The following is an 18685-nucleotide window of genomic DNA, read 5'->3' as shown; positions in this document are numbered from 1 at the left end:
TGGTTTCTCTTGAAGAACTAACGAGATGAAGGAAAGAAGCCAAAAAAAGTCTCTTTTTTTCCTTTTATTCAGTTTGTGGTAATTGGCTACTGTGGATTTTAGAGACAGAAAAACCACAGAAACACAAGAAAGAAATGGAAAACAATAAAAATACGAAAAACATTTTCTGATTTAGTTATTTTCATTAAAGTGGGCAGCTGGGAAACGTGGACCCTGGAAGCAAAGTTATATCTGCTCTGTATTTGCAGTTATATACAATATTTGATTGGATCTTTTTGTCTTTCCACTATAAAAACAAACACAAGTGGTCTGTCCCCGCTCACAAATGAGTTCATACAGGAATTCTCTCTGAATTTCAGTGCAAGACAGAACAATTGTCAACAATAGTACCAAAAAAAGGAATAAAAAGAGGAAAAAAGAAATACCTTCCTCAATGATAATGTATATTCAGCACAACATTAAATATGTTCCATTTGTAGAAGCACACATCCATCCGTGCGCTTCCGTGTCTTCAGCTCCACTCGGCATCTCTTTTGGTAACCAAAACACTTTAAAAACCGTCAAAAACCTGCAAACGTTTAAATAAAAAAACATAAAAACACCAAAATACTGATCCACTGTTGAGCAGAAGTGAAGCATTTGCTCCCAGATGCAGTATGAAAGCTGGTCCTGTTTATTACATGCGAGCTGTTAATGATGCCAACAATAATCATCACTGTCATGTAGCTTTAAGTGACTAAAGAAATGAATAGATGAGACAAATGTCTCCAATAAATTAAAGGAATAATTGGTTCAGAGATCCTGATCTCAGTTTAGGCAGCAGCAGCAGCAGCACCAGCAGCAGCAGCAGCGATTATGTTTAGTTCTGGATTCAGAACATTCTGCTAACCAATGTTGGCAAAAATGTTTTTACATGTAATATTAAACCTGCAGGTCTGAACCACATCAACCAGTCATCCTTCTTCTTTTGTGGCCCGTCAGGCAGCCACATCAGGCTGTAGCAGTGCATGACGAGGCCCAATGAGCGGACGGACCTCCTGACCTGACATCAAGGAGAGGCTGATCTGGTGATCTGCAACAATAAAGGTCACAAAAGAAACTGCTTGAAGACTTGACGATTCTCTGACTGTAATATTTCTGTTCAGTCAGCACTGGCTGCACGCGCTCACCTTTCAGACGGGCACTGAGGGCTACACTTCCGTTGATTTCCCAATTATAATGTTGTTGCACTGCAACGTGAGATAGACAGACATCATGAAACACTCCTCACACAGACGCTGATCATGGAGGTAAACACAATATAAAGCAGCTCCAGACCGTCATCAACAGCCAGCCAGTCTGTACCTCAGCATCAGCCAGACGTGGCAGTTTGGGGACCATGTCGGGTTTCTTCCGGTTAAGATCTGGCGAGCTGTTTATCCTGAAACGCGGCGTCTGACATCCCGCCAGCTGCGTCGGTTTTGAGCTGCGGGAGCTGACGGACGACTCGTCATCCGTCAGCTCTCCGCCAATAGCAGACAGGCGTCTGTGGTCTGTGCTGCCGAAGAGGTCGATGCGTTCTGAAGATGAGTCGGTGTTGTTGCCTATATTAGGACCAGAAAACGTTACTTTTTTGAACAGTTTCCATCTCATTTCTGTCTCATGGAGCTACAGGGATGAAACAACATCAGACTGGTTTGTGTGAATAGGTGGTGATGGTTTCTGGTACAGACGACCCTTTAATTTCCTGCCCTGCATTTATTTTAAATTCAGGTTTTAGCTCTCTGCATTGGGCATCCATGATTTGTTCTCGCATTTTCAACTAAAAGTTTGACTGATTTAAGCAACCAGTCAGAAATAAACAATAACCCGTCCACTCACTTAGATGATGATGAGCGTTCCACTGAGCACGACTGCGATAAAGGTGATACAGATGAAGAGGATGAGGGTTGAGCTCATTCTCGCCGACGGCCTCGGGCGAGGAGCAAAGGGCAGGACTGGCCTCGACCCCCAGGGACTGGGACCCTGGATAACCAGCAGGTGGCAGCGACCCACGTCCAGAGGAGGAGGAGGATTGGCTGAAGGTGGTGGATGCGGTGCTGCCAGAGCCGATGGAATGCGGTCGGGGGTAGTCTAAGCCCCTGTGTGAACAACACGCCACAGGGACTGACGACAGACATGGATACCATCAACATAAAGGGGTTTATGAGCGGTGAGGGGACAGGTGAGACTGCAGCGCTTATTTAGGCTTTGCTAGTTTTGTTTAATGTAAAAATCAAAAATACAAAGCAAGTTTGAGAGTTTTCATGCTTATGAAAGCGGCCTTTGGCGTAGCAAAAAGCTACCATGCACACGCTGTTAAGATGCTAATATTTAGCACAAGAGGCTTAATGTCTGTATTTTAGTTTTGCATGGTAGTGACCTAGCGCAGACTGTTTAGTGTGGCTGAAGCTGATGAAGATTTCAGTTTATTTGCCAAAATTTGTTCAGCTAAAAAAGGATTTCACCATTTGAAGTCATAACCTGATGATGAACTCGAAACGTGAAAAGGTGACCAAACAGTTGTGATATTTCATTTAAACGCGGGTGGCGCTAGAAGAAAATTCACTGGATTACGAGTCAGAAGGATTTTAGCATAGCATTTTTGCATAGAAAAAAGGGAAAACACAGTCATCTTTAAAATGTTAAAGAACAGAGCACTTGTTGGACAAAAAAATGAGTAAAGGACAGTGTGGGAAACTTGGATAATGTCTGAGGAACCATTCACGTGTGCACAGGACTGTATGTTTGCAGTCCATGGTGGTCTCACATTTGACTTCCAGACGTCACATAACTTGTCGTTACTTTATAGAGTGTTTTTTCTAAACATCTAGCGCTTGTATTAAAGTATTCCGTTATAAAAAAATCCCTTAAATAACTTTCATTGTCCCTTAACTATGTTTTTATTTTCAAGCCATGTTTAATGTGGGGGCTTACTTCTGTCAGGAGGGGCACAGGTGATGGCTCGGTCACAGATGGCAGCGTCACTGGGATGAATGTCCATGAAGGGTCTGCGGGCCATCCCCATGAACACCCTCTCCTGCAGACGCAGCTCTGAAAGATTTGCGTTTCAAACCCGTCACTTCATTTGGGCCCTTCGGAAAATCTAAATGTGTGCTGGTGTTGCTCTTCTGACCTCGGCTGTGAGCGGCCTGGTCCCACAGAATCCTCTCCAGGTCGGCGGTCCAGGCTTTCTTCCCCTCCATGCTGGAAGCTCTGAATGTGTACGTGTCCTCCCTTTTTCTCCTGCGGAACCAGATTTCGAAGCACAAAGCGCTCATGCTGGAGTGGTGCGTCATCCCGATGTCGCTCGTCTGAGAGAGGAAGTACAGAGATCCATCAGAGACACCCGAGGTGCTACAAAGGCCAAGCGCTCGTGCCCCCAGAGTCCTGTCACGGCGAAACGTGCGCGCGGACCTTGAATGATTGTTTGTAGACGTAAACGTCGTTGCCTCTGTCCGTCTTCTTGGTCTTGCTAAAGAGGATGAGGTCTTCAAAAAGAAAGACGCGCCGCACACACTTCTTCTTCCTGTAGAAGACCGTGAACTCGTCCTGGCGAACCAGCTGACCCTGCTCTTTTAAATTCACCTGAGAGAGGAAGAAAACCAGCGAGCGAGTGTTATTGCCTCTCCGTGTTTCGGCCATGACCTGCCTTCATGGCAACTTACGTCACAGTCCTTGATGGCGTCCATGGTGAGCAGATCGTTGCCGTGACGCATCTGAAAGCGTACGAGGTCAGCGGCGGCTTGGATCTCAGCCCTCTCCCGCTCCCTTTCGGTGCTCGTGAGGTCGGGCAAATACACGCTGGGGCCACACACGCCCGTAGAGAGCAGTGGATCCTGGGTCATGCCTTTGGGCCTGTGTGAGCCAGCTAGCGTTAGAATGTCCAGCAGCAGGAGGCTGTACTTGCTGATTCTCTGAATGGGCCTCAGCAGGTAGGATGAAAGATCCATCAGGTCTCCCAGCTCCTGCTGCTTCCTCTGCCAGGGGAAACAGAGAAACGCTGGAAAACACGTGGCTATCACCCAACAACACATCTGTCAAACCAGTTAGTCTCAATGACTTGAAAAGCAGATGCATAAAATAAGGTTTTATGACACAATCGTCATTTAAATTCAAGCTAAATCAAGTTATCTTGCCTGCCCCCTGGTGGTAGACTGCAGTAAACCGATAAGTCCCACCCACCTATACCTGAAACGGTGTTTCTTTGTGTCATGTTAGAATATGTTAGTTATGTTAAAACAGTATCTTCTGCTAAAATATGACAAAAGGGCATCATTACAGCTCCCAAAAATCACCAGCTTCACTTCCTGTTAGCTAGAAGCTGCCTGTATGACCACAACATGATGACCTGGGCCATGTGGCAGGATTCAGTTCCCTTTAAAACAATAAGAGCGGGTGGCAAAATGTCACCCATTCTTTACATCATTACATACATTTTTTAACATCATTGGTGTTGTCAGGAGCAGTTTTCATCTTGTGACGACCCTCCCCTACGTGCCAAATCAGACGTGTGGAAACAAACAGACCTTGAAGATGTCATGTCGACGGTGTAGAATCAGAGCATCAGACTGAGGTTTGTTCTTGCTGTACAGAGCATATAGGCCAAAACTCTCTCTCTGTTAAAGGACCCACATAAAACAAAAAACCCCAATAGGTTACTTAATCCTGTCACCTTTAGCTTTTACTCTGCCAAAAATATTACTTCAATAACGAAACGTTTGCTTTAAATGAATCCAAAAAGAAAAACTCAGTTATAAGTCGTAAAGTAGGGACTGACATGTCTGAGGAAGCAGCGGGCCACCATGGCGGGTTCCCTCTCACAGGCCTCCAGCTCTGGTAGGAAGTAGTGGCTGTGGAAGTCGTACAGCTTTTCCAGATTACCAAAGATGATGCCCCGCTTGCCCCTGAGGTCCTGGGGGATGTCTGGTCTGTCCAACAGGGGGAGGTAATGGGTGAGGATGTAGCCAAGCGAGCGGACATATTCTCTCTCTGTCAACAGCAGCTCCTCCAGGACACGCTGCAGCCTCCTGGAAGAGGAACGTAACCAACGTCAGCTGATCTCAATCACAAAAATAACATTCCATATAAATATGAAATATGTTAGATTCTCAGTTATTTGATTGTATTATTGAATAATGAGGACAACATGTGCAGATACAGAAGGGTGGATCACAACAGCAAATGAAAACCATAATGGGTGTGAAAAATGTTGGGTTTTTTTTACTGAGAAGAGAATAACAATATTCTCAGAATCAGATCTGATTTGTTCAGTGGTGCAAAGAATGTAGGATGGGGTTTGTCATGAACACATCCAAGCATCTTCAGGAGAGATTTGATGAGAACAGCAGTTTGTTTTTACAGAAAAGAGAAGAGAACAACAAGAACTAGTACCTGTAGTACTTCATTGTAGGCTTAAAGACAGAATATAGTGCATGGCATTAAGATTTGGAAGATTTAAAAGAATATTAATTACTTTCTTTTTTTTTTTTAAACCTGTAAACTTACAGAGAATTGCTGGCCTGCTCCGGTGGACTTGCCAAACAAAACCCTCCCTCGTATCTCCCGATGGGCAGGCTGGAGTGTTTGCAGCATAACGTTTCATTCCCCCCCACGGCCCCGCGGGCGCTCGTGCACGACCCCTCTGAGCAGAAGCTCCCGTGGCGCGACACCTGGTACTTCTGCGCCTCCTGCAGAATGCGACAAGAAGGCTGACCGTGGCGGGAGCACGGAGAAGGGGATCGGACCTGCTGCTCCCGGGCCGGAGGCGACCCTGTCGCCGTTACATCTGAGGCGCACGACTCGTGGCTCGCCGCCCTAACCCGAAGACCTCGTCCCCATGGAAACCACTGGCAGCCAACAGTGTGGGACTGGGACAGAGCAGCAGCATCTCTCTCGCTCCTCACTCTGCTCAGCTGCCCCCTCCTCAGCTCTTTCTCTGTTTTCTTGGTAGATCTTCACCATAAAAAAGAGGGATCATTATTGTGACACACATTTGTGCTAGTTGCAAGGGAAACGACTATAAGTGTGACAAATAAAGATTACCTGTTCGGTGACTGCGGTGGGACTTTTGAGCCCTTGCTGCCATCCTCAGGTTTAACAGTGAGGTCACTACAGGCTATTGCTAAATTAGTAGCACTGCTGTTTAGGAGCGTTTTACTCTTCACTAAATCCTTCTCTCCTGAAAGAATATCCTCCCAATCTGGATGTCCTGGTCCAGGCGTTGATTGCACACGCAGACTCCGGCCACTGGGCGGCGGTGTTTGGACATTAATGCTCTCCACGTCGATATAGTGCCAGGAACTGGGATTCCGGTCCTGCTGAAAGTCATCATCCAGGTCATGCATTCTCTCCTGAAGCTGTTGCCTGGCCTCTTGACATCTCAACCAAGCTATATTCCAGACCCGCATGCCCCTGGAGCTCCGCAGGGCACTGGCTTCAGCCTTCATTTCTTGAAATCTCTCCGGGCTGAAATGATTGAACTTGTCTTGGAAGGTCTGGAGGACAGAGTTCTCATTCCCACGTAAAAGAACGCTGCATGTGGTCGGCTGCACTGTGGTCAGTGACGACTCTTGACCTTGTTGTTGCTTTGGCTCAGAGTGGATTTGACTAGCTGGTGTTATTTGGTCTCGGTCTTGGACTGAACACACTCTGGACTGACTCTGGTTCAGATACCCAGTGCATTCATTGGCCAGGGCCGTAGCCTGTGCGTTGATTAAACAGGATTCCTTACTCAAATGTTACTGGCAAAACTGCATTAAAATCATTCAAAACTCACTGACCTGCTCACAATAATCACACACATTGACCATGACCTGCAGCTCCCGGCCACAAGCCTCCGCCCTGCAGAGAAAGTCCTCTAGGCCTGACTTGAAGGAGCTCACCAGAGCCCCAAACGCCTCCGTCTCTGGGTAAGACTGCCCGCTCTGCTGCAGTCGCTCCGCCTCTGACACCAAGGTCATGGCGTGATGCCGTCGGTCCTGGTCGAAGAAAGAGATCGATTTTACTAAGGACAGAAACATAAACACATCAGTGAAACAGGGGGAGAAAAACTCACATTGGCTTCGATAAGGAAACCAGTGAAGCTGTTGAGGACCTGCTCCATTCGGTCCCCAGGGTCCTCAACTGATTCTGCCTCCAGCAGATGACGCTCCCCCTCTACATCAAACCACTGCTGCATCTGTAGAGACCGTGAATCCAAAACACTGGTGTAACACTGATCATAAACAGATTCAGATAAGATAAACCTTTAATAGTCTCACAATGGAGACATTTCAGGCTCAGTATCCTACGGGTCATAAATCTGCTTGATAAATTATTTGCACACACATGTATGTGTTCCCGTATTTATGTTGGGAGCATTTAAGTTTATGTTGTCATTAGACTGTCAGTCGGGGGCTGTAGCTGTCCTAACGGAGGACACAGAGGACATTTCTTACTACTTGAATGTACCTGCATGAAATGTCCTTGAAATTCTCTGAGCTGCAGCAGATACTCCAGGTGTTCCAGGGACAGGTTGGTCCTCTGTACCAGAACATGGGCCTGCTCCTCTACGTGGTTGTATAAGCTGCTCACAGACTCCACTGCATCACTGCAAGTAAGGAAACCGGAATCCGGTAAAATTAAAACCAGGGAATTGAAATTTTAGCCCATTTGAAGCTGCAGTTACAGGAGTTTAACAAAGAAATACACCCTCTCAACACCTCAAACTGTTCAGTCTCAGGGCATCACCATCCCCCTGAAACGTCACACAGTACAGCAGAAGATTCGTTTTACCTGAAGTCCTCACAGTGGGGATATTTCAGGTCACTCTCCTTCCTCAGTCTGGCCAGGATGGCGCCACCTTCCCTCTGCAACTTCACCAATCGACTGTCCTCCAGAACATCCTTCATGAAAGTCTTCTGGTCAATCATGCACTGCTGCACAGTCTGAAAGGAGCATTAGAAAAGCCAAGGAGAGTCTAAAGATAAGTGTAGAACATGACAAAGACTTACTTTTCATGAGTTAAACACACAGTTTGTAGGACAATCAAAGGCCAAAGGCCAAGGAATTCTATTTGACTGCATAGACATACCTGCGTGCTGTCCGTCCTCTGAGGATCGTCCAGCTTTCCGATGGCTCTGTGGAGGAGACCCGAAGCCTCGTGGAGGTCAGACACAAATGGGAAGAGTTTCTAAAGAGCAAAATTTGGAAATCAATAAATGGTGAGCAGGGAAGGAGGAAAGAGAGAAGTGGTATTGGGGTGTTTTGACTGACTCACCTTGTGTAGCTCCATCCAGTCACAGTGGCTGTGAGTGAGTGATCCCTCCAAATGGGAACTCAGCTGACTCGCGTCTACCAGCCTGAACAAGGCCTTCATTGATGTCACCACTTCGGTCTGCAACGGAATTACACAGTGTCACTTTTTCTTTGAGCTTCGTTTCATTAAAGTGGTGAGCCAACAGTACAACCTTATATTTTGATTATGAAAAAGTACATTTTCTTCAAACTGACCCGGATTCCGGGGAACCTCTCCGGCCGAAGTTTGCTCTCTTTGTCCGCGAGCAGCACAACACTGTTTACTGCCTGGACAAACTGCTCCTGCAATAGTTTATTCCCCAATGAACATTCGGGTGCCCAAAAACAGCCCTAATCAACAGATAGCTGTGGTATTTATTCCTCTCCATCTTACCTGAAGCGTCATTAAAGCCTTGTAGAGCTGCGGCTGAGGAATCGCCTTCCTCGCATCGAAAATGAGGGTCAGTCCTGCTTGTCTAATTTCTCTTCTAGCCACAACAAAAATGCAAAATCAGACACAACAGATTAGGAATGTGCCCCAAATGACAAAAATCTGACTTTGAATGCAACACTTCTCTCAAAAGGGTACCTGTTGATAGAGTAGAAGTAGAGCAGCATCGTAAAGAGCTCCTGGCTAGTTACAGCTGAACTCCATCCCCAGTGACCCCCATAGAGCTCTAGGATTGCCCTGCCTGTTTTATCTCTACCACCTGAACCAAAAAAAACAGCCAGCATTAGACAAAGACCAGGTTTCTTTTTTAGATTATGCATAAAAGCAATTAATCACAGAATTATCTTTAAGGTCTGGAAGAATAGTAAAGGTATTCACTGTGCTTTAACTTTACCTGTCAGAGAGGCTACTCCTAAATACAAGGGGTGGGCTCTGGGGTCTGGGGATCCCAAGGGAAGGTGGTCAGGTCGGGGGTGTGCGGAGGCAGAGGCAGGCTGGCAGGTTCTCTGCGTCTTGGATGCCAAGGGTGGATTTTCCTGGGACAGGTTTAGTGTCTGGTGGTCATTTGTGTTGGGAACTGATGTACTGCCGTACTGAGCACCAGCTGGAAAAAGCAGATATTTGATAGATGAGGCATGTTAAACCCGAACCCAACACGTGCTACAAATAGATCACTCTGTACCTGGAGCAGCAGCCTTCCTCCTGCTGATCTTTGGCGAGACCAGCCGAAAAGCTGTGCTGTTCTTACATTTGACCACATGAAGCTGGGGAATCTCAGAGCACAGCTCGCCATTTTCTCTTCTCCTAATATTCTGACCTTCCACCAAGACCAGCTCACACTTCTCTGAGGTTTCCACCACAGCTGTGGAGAGCGATGAACATCTTCCATCTGAGACAGAGTCGCGTCTGCTCTGCAGGACTGGCAGAGCTCTGGGAAAACTTGGCTCTAATCCCGTGCTGCCAGTCGTGGTGAGGTTTATGCTCCTACGCGAAACCTCACCTGAGTTTAACGGAAATCTGTGGTGTTTGGTGTAGAGCGCCCGCTGATCAGTGTCAGGGTTTAGTCCTGTTCCTGCTGATATAGCTGACCCATTCATATTGTCAATAATTCCATCCATTTCTTTCTGACTATTCTGTTCTGGTAGCTGGTCAGATTTGAAAACATAACCCACACAGGGAGGAGAATAAGGGTCTACAGGTTTCCAGTATGAAACGGTGTTCTTTTCCCCCGACTCCTCACAAATGGCTTCAGTTACAGAGAGATGAGGCTGGCGTGGCATCGTTGGATTAAATGGTAATCCCTTACATTCATTAGCAGAGTCAGGTAAATTGCCATCACACTGTGACAGACCTTCCTCAGCGACAGCTAACATGTTCTTCATTCTCTCCTCTTCAATGGCTACGGGGTTCTGTAGCGCAGCCTGGTAGGAGTCCCTGTAACGACAGCGCAGCTCCTGAGCTTTTGAAACCTTCCCGGATTGTCTCCTCCTCGTGCACGGGGTGCAGGGTGTCTCTGAGAAACAGACTGCACGGACAGAATGAGAAGAAGAGAGGGACTCAGGCTGGGCTTGTTGGGAATGCTTGGTAGTAGACTGAGGTCCCGGTTCTGACATGTCCAGCCTTAATGAGCGGTTACCCTCAGCTCGACAGTGACTCGGCGTTGGAGGCGCCTGCGAGTGAGCCAAGGCTGCAGTGTTGGGCTGCCATTGGGGCTCCATTTGTGCACATGGTGGTGTCTGAGTTGGCCTGGGTGCATATCTTTGCATCTGTGGTCCACTTTGCATGCGCTTTTGCATCTCTGACTTCTGTTGCTCTTCCAGTAGGGACGGGTTACTACCAAAAAGCATCGTCGCCTGCAAAATATCAATGTATTCTCCTTGCAGAGCAGTGTGATCCGCAGGCCCGCTCCTGCTTGCTTCTTTAGTAATTCTATTTTTATCTTCTATTATTTCAGAAACACCATTATCTTCACATCTGTTGTTGTGCGCGTCTCCAGCAGCATGGTGGCTTGTTCCAGTACAGCAGCTGTCCCACTTATTAGGGGACACTAATCCAACAGGCTTAGGCTCCATTTCGATCTCTTTCAATCTGACCAGTCTAGATGACGAAGCTGCTTTCGTGTCCACCAAGCAGAGCGACACAGCAATGCCGTGCTTCGCTGGGCAAATTCTGGTTTCCACTGAGAAGGCTGAATTTGAGGAAGGTGCTAAAATTGAATTTTGAATCGTTACAGGATACTGTTTTTCACAAGGTTCATCTGTAGCGGAGAGCACAGCCGAGTGACTGGATGAAGAGTTCTCAAGTGGACGAAGAGGAGTTGTAGGTTGAGGAAGTGAAGGTAGAAAGGGAGGACATGGGGGAGAAGTAGAGGCCATGCTAGTCCTAGCACGTGTGGACTCATCCACAAAATCAGGCACAGCCACCAGTTCCCATGGTAACCTCACCACGCCTTGCTCAGCGGCCAGCAGGCACCATCTGAGGGGAGTTCCATGTCGGCCCTGGTTGAACTCTTCTAACCAATCGCGGCTAAATATACACGGATAGGATGTTTCAGGGATTGGGGTCTCTTCCACTACCTCTACCAGCAAACCCTCCTCTTCCAGGAGGCTACAGACCAGGATTCGTGCTGACTGGTCACAAAATGGTGCCACTCGGAGGTAAAAATCACCCGGTCGAAGCAGTGAGGGATCGATGGGGGCAAAGTGGACGACGACCCGGTCATGCAAACATAGAGGCCATCCCTCACACAGGAAAAGTACATCAGAGTACAGAGCCTGCAGGAGAAAAATGAGAATAATCTCACAATAACATCACCTTTGCTGTGATACAGGAGAAGGTGTGGGTCACAGATAAGACACTCACACACGCAGCCTGCTGAACAGTGTCTAAAATGTGCTTGGCTGGAACAAGAAAGTCCAGGAGGCAGCGTAGCGCATCGCCGTGGTAATGACTGTCAATGATTTGGAAGAGCTGGCTGAGAAGAGTCGGGGCAGTGGCCTCAAAGGGCGGGTAGAGCACCGAGAGAAGGTTCTGGATCGAACTCTCGAGGCGATCCGAGTTCTAGAAACACAAGGAGGAAAAAAGGTCAGTTCCAAAATTGACTGATTTTATGACTTTTGGGTGGAATGTAGACATTAACTCGTTGCATAAAATGCCTTTATTAAAGAAAAGACTTCCATAAATAAAAAAGCAACAAAGAACCCCGTAAAGAGATGTTTTCTACTCCCCAATGTCAAATTCCAGTAAATGGGCAAAGGCGGGTCATTGATTTCTTAGAACGATAATAATCTTTTTCATTGCTGCTCGGGGTCAGCTGCTTCCATCTCGCCGACACCTCACAGTAAATTGCGCACACCCATCATCCTCAACCTTGTGACCCACCGAGAGAATGGCTACGCAAACACAAACGCTCATTAAACACATTGGTGAGCCTGACAGTAAACATTCAAGTAAACACGGTGTGTGATGGCGTCTCTGAAGGCCAGCTCAACTCCTGGTTTATGGTTTCACATTCCCGTTGACCTGAACCCGGGGCTCCGGGGCCCTGTTTTAGGCTCGGCTTTATTTAGCTCAGTAAAGGCCATGGCAGCCGACCTCAGGGGTCATTGTATATACAGTGCATGTGTTGCTGAGGCTCCACTGGGAGGTATATATCCTTTTGAGAAGCAAAGCCTAAAGGTTCCCACTCAAGTAATGTCCTCTACTCCCTTAAGCCAATTAAAAGATGAGATGTTTGACATTTTAGAGAGAATAATTCTCACTCTTCCCCAGAATATGTGCAGTATCTCAGCTGTTCGGGAGCTTCCCATTACTATGCTTTTCTCCCTCCTATCTGCTCGCACATCAAACCACAGTGAGGAAATAACGCGGTGACTCAGACCTTTCTGGTCAGTCCTGCCCTGTCCCGCTGGGACAAAACAGCAGTGGTCATCGAGATAACATGAAGGAGAAGGGAGGATGTGGGGGAGGACAGTCATGGGAGAATATAAAGAAGGGTGAAAGATGCGGTGAGAGGAGAATAATGTGTAGTAAATCATGACCCTGAAGAATCTGACGACCGGCCTCATTAACTCCAACATGTCACTGCCAATCGTGATTACTGTTTACTAGGAAATTACAGATATCTGAACCAATCAAAGCTTGTTAAGAAAACTGTACAATGATGTTTACTTAGTTTTGCTGGGAGCTGTAACAGAAGGAGACAACAGTGAAATAATATTGGTTGTAAAAAGAAAAAAATCATTAGCTACTGTTGCCCGGCTCGCAGTTTATTTGTGTCTCCACGATTCATGGTGTGTGACTGGGATGTATGGGCCTGTCTGTCCTGCCAGCATGCTGCCAAATTACCTCTCTCCCTCTCTCTCTCTGTCTGTCTTTTTAACCACAGTCAGTCATAACGATGCTTGCATTACTCTGGATAAGATGTCCCAGTATGTGAGCTGAGGACAGGTTGAATGGCTCGGGCTAGTCATTATCAAACCAAAATAGTCATCAAACATTCCTGATGTCGAGCGGGTTCCTGCCTGGACAAGAACAAAATATTCAACTCAAAAAAACTCACTTAAATAATGGTGATTTGTGACATTTGTGGAATAACTGCATTCCCACTTGGGACATTATGATTTGGCTGTAATTCGAATTTATCTGGGTGGATTTGTGATGGACAAAGTTTTCATCTATTATCCGTTGGTCCCATTACTTTAGAATTCTGTGACGTTTCCTCCCAAAAGTCCTCCTTGTTTGACAGTCCGCACATTGGATGCTTGGGAAAATTTTAAACAAACACAAATGATCTAATTCAGCCAAACACTAAAGTATACAAACGGGGCTACTGTCATGTCATGTATGAAAAGAATCCATTTCCTGTGTTTATGTCAAAGGCTTTTCATCCCAAAAAAAAGGAAAAGACGCTTTTGTATTTACCCAATATTGTGGACTTAAAAGATGAATTGAATACATGGTAGCCTTGTGTTGGTGTTCAGCCTCTAATTCTCTATTATGATTAATAAAAGACTGTTGGTGAAGGAAAATCCAGGTTGATGAACGACACACAATGATTGACCTCATTTTTAAACCAATTCTTTTAAATTATTTTCTTCGGGAGGGACTCCTTCAACACACGTCCATCAGAGACCGTCTCTGACCAGCTGCTGTTCAGCTAAGCGAAAATTGAACCTATTTTGAAATCTGAAGAAAAATTCAATTGTGGCATAAGCGGATTAGTGCTGAAGCACGAGTGGTGCCATGAAAAACCACAGGACAATATTCACCGCAGGCGTGCTGTTAAAATGTAAGAAAGAAGAGCGTCCTTGTTCAAACAGACAGATAAGATCAACGTCAAATCTTAGTTATCCTCAAATCTGTTTGGCATTGGTTTTCACATGGAAATCAGGCTCGCTTTGCTGGCAAATCCACATTGCAAGTATATTTTTGAAACATCTTCTTTTGGGATTTTAGGTATTTTGCATAGAGCCCAGACAGAAAACACAATCACCTCTTTTCAGACAAACCTTCTGAGTACATGTTCTATAAATATTTGAATATTCTCTGCTATTTTCAGCTTAGGAAAGAGGTTGCTTGGAAAAAGGTATCAAATTTGTGGACAGGGGAGTAAAAGGATTTGAAGACAGGAGTGTACCTTTTAGGTAAAGAGTCTTGCCTTTATTTAGAAACGTAAGAAAGGAGAGGCACAGAAGGCAAACTCTTGAGTCTCTCAAACACCTGCTGACGCCTGAACACAACACCGAGTGAATCATATTGAGGTTGGACATAAATACAAGTGAAAATACAAACATGGCTGCAGAGCTGTGAAATGGCGAGATGGTATATTTAGTAGCTTCAGATGGACTCAGTAATTAGGAGCTCGTGGTAGTCAGACACTGATCACAACGACCTTGATCGGCAGGACATCTTGAAAGTGACTGTAAAGTAGGAATCAGGTCTGTGTTTAAAAGCTTGAAAGCACATAAAGGGAATTATGAATGAAGCACGCGCCTCTTTAAACCGGTCAGGACAGAGCTGACATGTCTGCCTGCTGTGTATGTGCTGGGCTTGTTATTAAATTAAAGTCTGGTTTAGCTTTCACTCACACACTCTGCTCATCTGTAATTAGCCCACAGCTCTCAATGTAACTCACACCGGCAGATTTCGTGACAAACAGGCCCAAACCACCACTTAGATACAGGAAAAACAGGTGAAAATCACACTAATCACACCCAGCGCACACATGAGCTCACATATGTGCAGTTAGATGGAGGTGAGGGAATTTGCTGCTCTTACACACCCAGTGTGTAAAACTGGGGATTCTTAGTTTTGCAAACAAATTGTCTGCCGCGTATTTTCATTGAGTCACTGAGACGAGACAAGACGCCCTTCTGCTAGCTGAAAAAAGGATGCTCTGTGCAACCTGGTCAACACAGGAACAAATACCCAAACATTGAGGTCACTCCAATGAGACGGGAATAGGCGGGTTAATGGACTCTGGCCTCAACGACATGGCAAATATGCAAGGGTGTCCTAGCAAGTCTAACCAACAGGAAAGCTGGGCGGGCTTTTTAAAATCCATCCTCCCTGTCAGTTAGGCTCAGACAATATCGACTTTATGCGCAACCAGACACACCCTTCCTGCAACAGGCAGAAAAAACACACATTCATAAACGAGGGGATGTTTAACAGGGCCAAAATATTCCCCAACATCACCTCTCATGAGACTGGCTGCTTCACCCCAGATCTGCTGCAGCTCCAGCGTGACTCACATGCCAGTAAATAGTCAAGCGGGGCAGGAGGCAGATACAGTGGCTGGTTTGTGAAATCTGCCTTAATGCTCTGCAACCTGAGCCCCTCACCTTGAGTCCAAACACTCCAGAGAGCACAGAGCAGCAGCCAGAGCACGCTGCGGCAGCTATGTTGCATATGTCACGATGTAGAGTTTTAAAGCAAGGATGCTCACTTTATGTCTGGAGTTGAGCTTCACAGCTGTGACATGAAGTGGTGAATATGTTGAAAGATGAAACTCTTTAGCTCCCTGCCCAAACGGGTGGTTATTATTGGAAAAAACAAACAAGCGTCTCACAACAAACAAGTTCTTCAGTCCTTAAATCTGAGGCTCTAAAGCCAGTCTGAATGACAATATGATTGAGTATTGTTATGTAATAATCCCGGGAGCAGAACAGGGAGAAAAGTCAAGCATTTCCCAGTAAACAGGGCAGATTTTGCACTTTACCATCTTCCTTTCTGCACGCCGTCATTTTCATTCATCGCAACAGCAGCGGCGCTTCCTGAAGTAATCCAGACGCAGCCATCCACGGGGCCGCTGCCCCTGCGCGGGGGTTTGGGGGCCAAAATGAAATCCATTCTTCCAAAATGCTGCGTGAGTTAAGACAGCATGAAAGCGTCAGGATGAGCATTCGCTGATCCCTCATCTGAGCTTTGATTTGTCTCTTTACCTCCCCTTCTCTCTTTATCCCCCTCGATCTCTGCGCACTCACGGCTCTGTGTTTGGTTTCTGAGAGCTCAGAGCTGCTGGGAGAGAGGGAGAAAGGGAGGGAGAGAGAGAGGGAGAGAGAGAGAGGGAGAGAGAGAGGGAGAGAGAGAGGGAGAGGGAGAGAGAGAGGGAGAGAGAGAGGGAAAGGGGAGGGAGAGGGAGGGAGAGAGGGAGAGAAAGAGAGGGAGGGAGAGAGGGGGAGAGGGAGAGAAAGAGAGGGAGGGAGAGAGGGAAAGGGGGAGGGAGAGAGGGAGGGAGAGAGAGAGGGAAAGGGGGAGGGAGAGAGAGGGAGAGAGGGGAAAGGGGGGAGGGAGAGAGAGAGGGAAAGGGGGAGGGAGAGAGGGAGAGAGGGAGGGAGAGAGAGAGGGAAAGGGGGAGGGAGAGAAAGAGGAGAGAGGGAAGAAAGGGGGATAGAGGGGAGAGGGAGGGAGAGAGGGAGAGAAAGAGAGGGAGGTAGAGAGGGGAGAGGAAGAGAGGGAGGGAGAGAGGGAAAGGGGGAGAGAGAGGGAGGGAGAGAGGGAGAGAAAGAGAGGGAGGGAGAGAGGGAAAGGGGGAGGGAGAGGGAGGGAGAGAGGGAGAGAAAGAGAGGGAGGGAGAGAGGGAAAGGGGGAGGGAGAGGGAGGGAGAGAGGGAGAGAAAGAGAGGGAGGGAGAGAGGGAAAGGGGGAGGGAGAGGGAGGGAGAGAGGGAGAGAAAGAGAGGGAGGGAGAGAGGGAAAGGGGGAGGGAGAGGAAGGGAGGGAGGGAGAGAGGGAAAGGGGGAGAGAGGGGAGAAAGGGGGATAGAGGGGGGGAGGGAGAGAGGGAGAGAGAGAGAGGGGGAGAGGAAGAGAAAGGGAGGGAAGAAAGGGGGAGGGGGAGAGAGAGAGGGGGGAGATAGGGGAGAAAGGGGAGAAGGGGGAGAGAGGGAGGGAGAGAGGGAAAGGGGGAGAGAGGAAAGGGGGAGAGAGGGGGAGAGAAAGAGGAGAGAGGGGAGAAAGGGGGATAGAGGGGAAGGGGGGGAAGGGAGAGAGGGGAGAGGAAGGGGAGAAAGGGGGAGAGAGGGGGGAGGGAGAGAGGGGGAGAGGGGGAGAGGGAGGGAGAGGGGAGAGAGGGGGGAAAGGGGGAGAGGGGGGAGGGAGAAAGGGGGAGAGAGGGGGAGGGAGATAGAAGGAAAAAGGGATAGAGAGGGAGAGAGGGGGAAGAGTCAGACAGATAGAGACAGACTGGGAGAGAGAGGGAGAGGATCTAAAAAGATGACTAGCCATTCTCCAGGTCACCATTATTAGGGTCACCATTGACCCCCCAGATAGACTACAGAGACCCTCCTGGAACATGGTCCTTGAGCTAGGAACAGCAGTATATTATAGTGTGTAGTTCACTGGGAATGGTAAATATATATACTGCCCATATAAATGTAAAGGTCTTAGAGAATTAGTAATGATTAAATAGTCAAATTAGGTTTGGATCAGGACCTTTACAATTATATGTGCAGTATATATTTTCACCATTCCCAGTGAACCATACGCGAAAATGAATGACATCATCAAGTATATCCATGATTAGGAAAATTCTGGAATGTGGAATTAAATATGAGGGGAAAGTAAATTATAACCATAGTTTGAAAAAGATCATGAATCAATGACTTTTAAAACATAATTTCATTCAGCGGCGTGTTGGTGATCTGATTACTGTGATGTGAAGGGGTCAAAGGGGTCAGAGGTCAGCACAGTCAAGACACAGGAAGAGTTATGAGGACAAGGGCGACCGGCCTGAAGCAGCCCAGCCAACGGACGAGGACACGTTGGCTTCGCTCAAACCCCCAACCTCCCTCACAAATACACGTTTTATCTCATGTGTCGTCACCCATTAAAAAGGCCTGGAGGTGGACCAGAGGTGGTCATGAGGATATAACCATGGCAACGACATCAAAATGTTTGTCCCCCAGCTGGGGCGCTGGAGACCGAGGACGCGTCCCATCAGGCTGTTCATGTCCATCTGTGTCACTTTCACATGTTTGGCTCTTGTGAGGCTGATGAAGTTTCTCCTCCTCCGACATCTCTAAACAAACCTTGTTGTCAGGAGCAGCTAAACGCGCTCATTTAAAGCGTCTTGAATCCTTCGTCCCGCCCCTTCTGACGTTAAACAGCGACATTCCTCAATGAAGGGCCGCGCGACGTGTTGATTTAATATTTGCAGCTTTAACAGGCGAAGCGAGCCGTCCAACAGCTGTCCGCTAAAGGTCAAGCGAGTAAGGAACTTAGAGGGGATCTCAGCAGGTTTCCAGTCTAAAACCACAGAATTCCAGCGCTGATAATTAAATATATGTACAGGTGCGGGCAGGGAACCGGTGACCCAGAGGCTGCTGCAGGTGAAGGGAGGAATTTGAGGACAATTGTTGGAATCTGTTTTCTCTTTAAATTATGGTCTGTAGCTTGAAGTTTCAAAATACATTTGATGTAAATATACCTCATCTGAAA

General features: G+C 47.1%; 1 protein-coding gene across 4 annotated transcripts; it reads right to left on the bottom strand.

The window, feature by feature from the left end:
* Positions 1-51: 51 nt before the first annotated feature.
* Positions 52-16246, bottom strand: LOC101067310 (uncharacterized). 4 transcript variants are annotated; one of them, XM_029834144.1, is made up of 26 exons: positions 16192-16243; positions 15969-16111; positions 11609-11806; positions 9429-11520; positions 9141-9350; positions 8885-9005; positions 8690-8783; positions 8512-8598; positions 8279-8395; positions 8093-8191; positions 7795-7946; positions 7471-7609; positions 7076-7198; positions 6801-6998; positions 6064-6722; positions 5527-5973; positions 4799-5048; positions 4548-4637; positions 3687-3998; positions 3436-3606; positions 3155-3332; positions 2956-3072; positions 1861-2145; positions 1345-1583; positions 1170-1229; positions 52-1072 (listed from the first exon to the last, which is right to left on the bottom strand). In XM_029834144.1, the coding sequence occupies exons 2-25, from the start codon at positions 15969-15971 to the stop codon at positions 1191-1193; spliced, it is 6420 nt and encodes a 2139-aa protein (XP_029690004.1). In that variant the 5' UTR covers positions 15972-16111; positions 16192-16243; the 3' UTR covers positions 52-1072; positions 1170-1190. The 4 variants fall into 4 exon arrangements, with proteins under 4 accessions (XP_029690004.1, XP_029690003.1, XP_029690006.1 ...); XM_029834143.1 differs by having other exon boundaries at positions 15969-16246; XM_029834146.1 differs by lacking the exons at positions 52-1072; positions 1170-1229; positions 1345-1583 and having other exon boundaries at positions 1981-2120; positions 15969-16246.
* Positions 16247-18685: the final 2439 nt, after the last annotated feature.

Source organism: Takifugu rubripes, chromosome 3 (assembly GCF_901000725.2).
Source record: "Takifugu rubripes chromosome 3, fTakRub1.2, whole genome shotgun sequence".
In the NCBI taxonomy this organism is placed as follows: Eukaryota; Metazoa; Chordata; class Actinopteri; order Tetraodontiformes; family Tetraodontidae; genus Takifugu; species Takifugu rubripes.
This window is presented reverse-complemented; position numbering and strand designations above follow the sequence as displayed.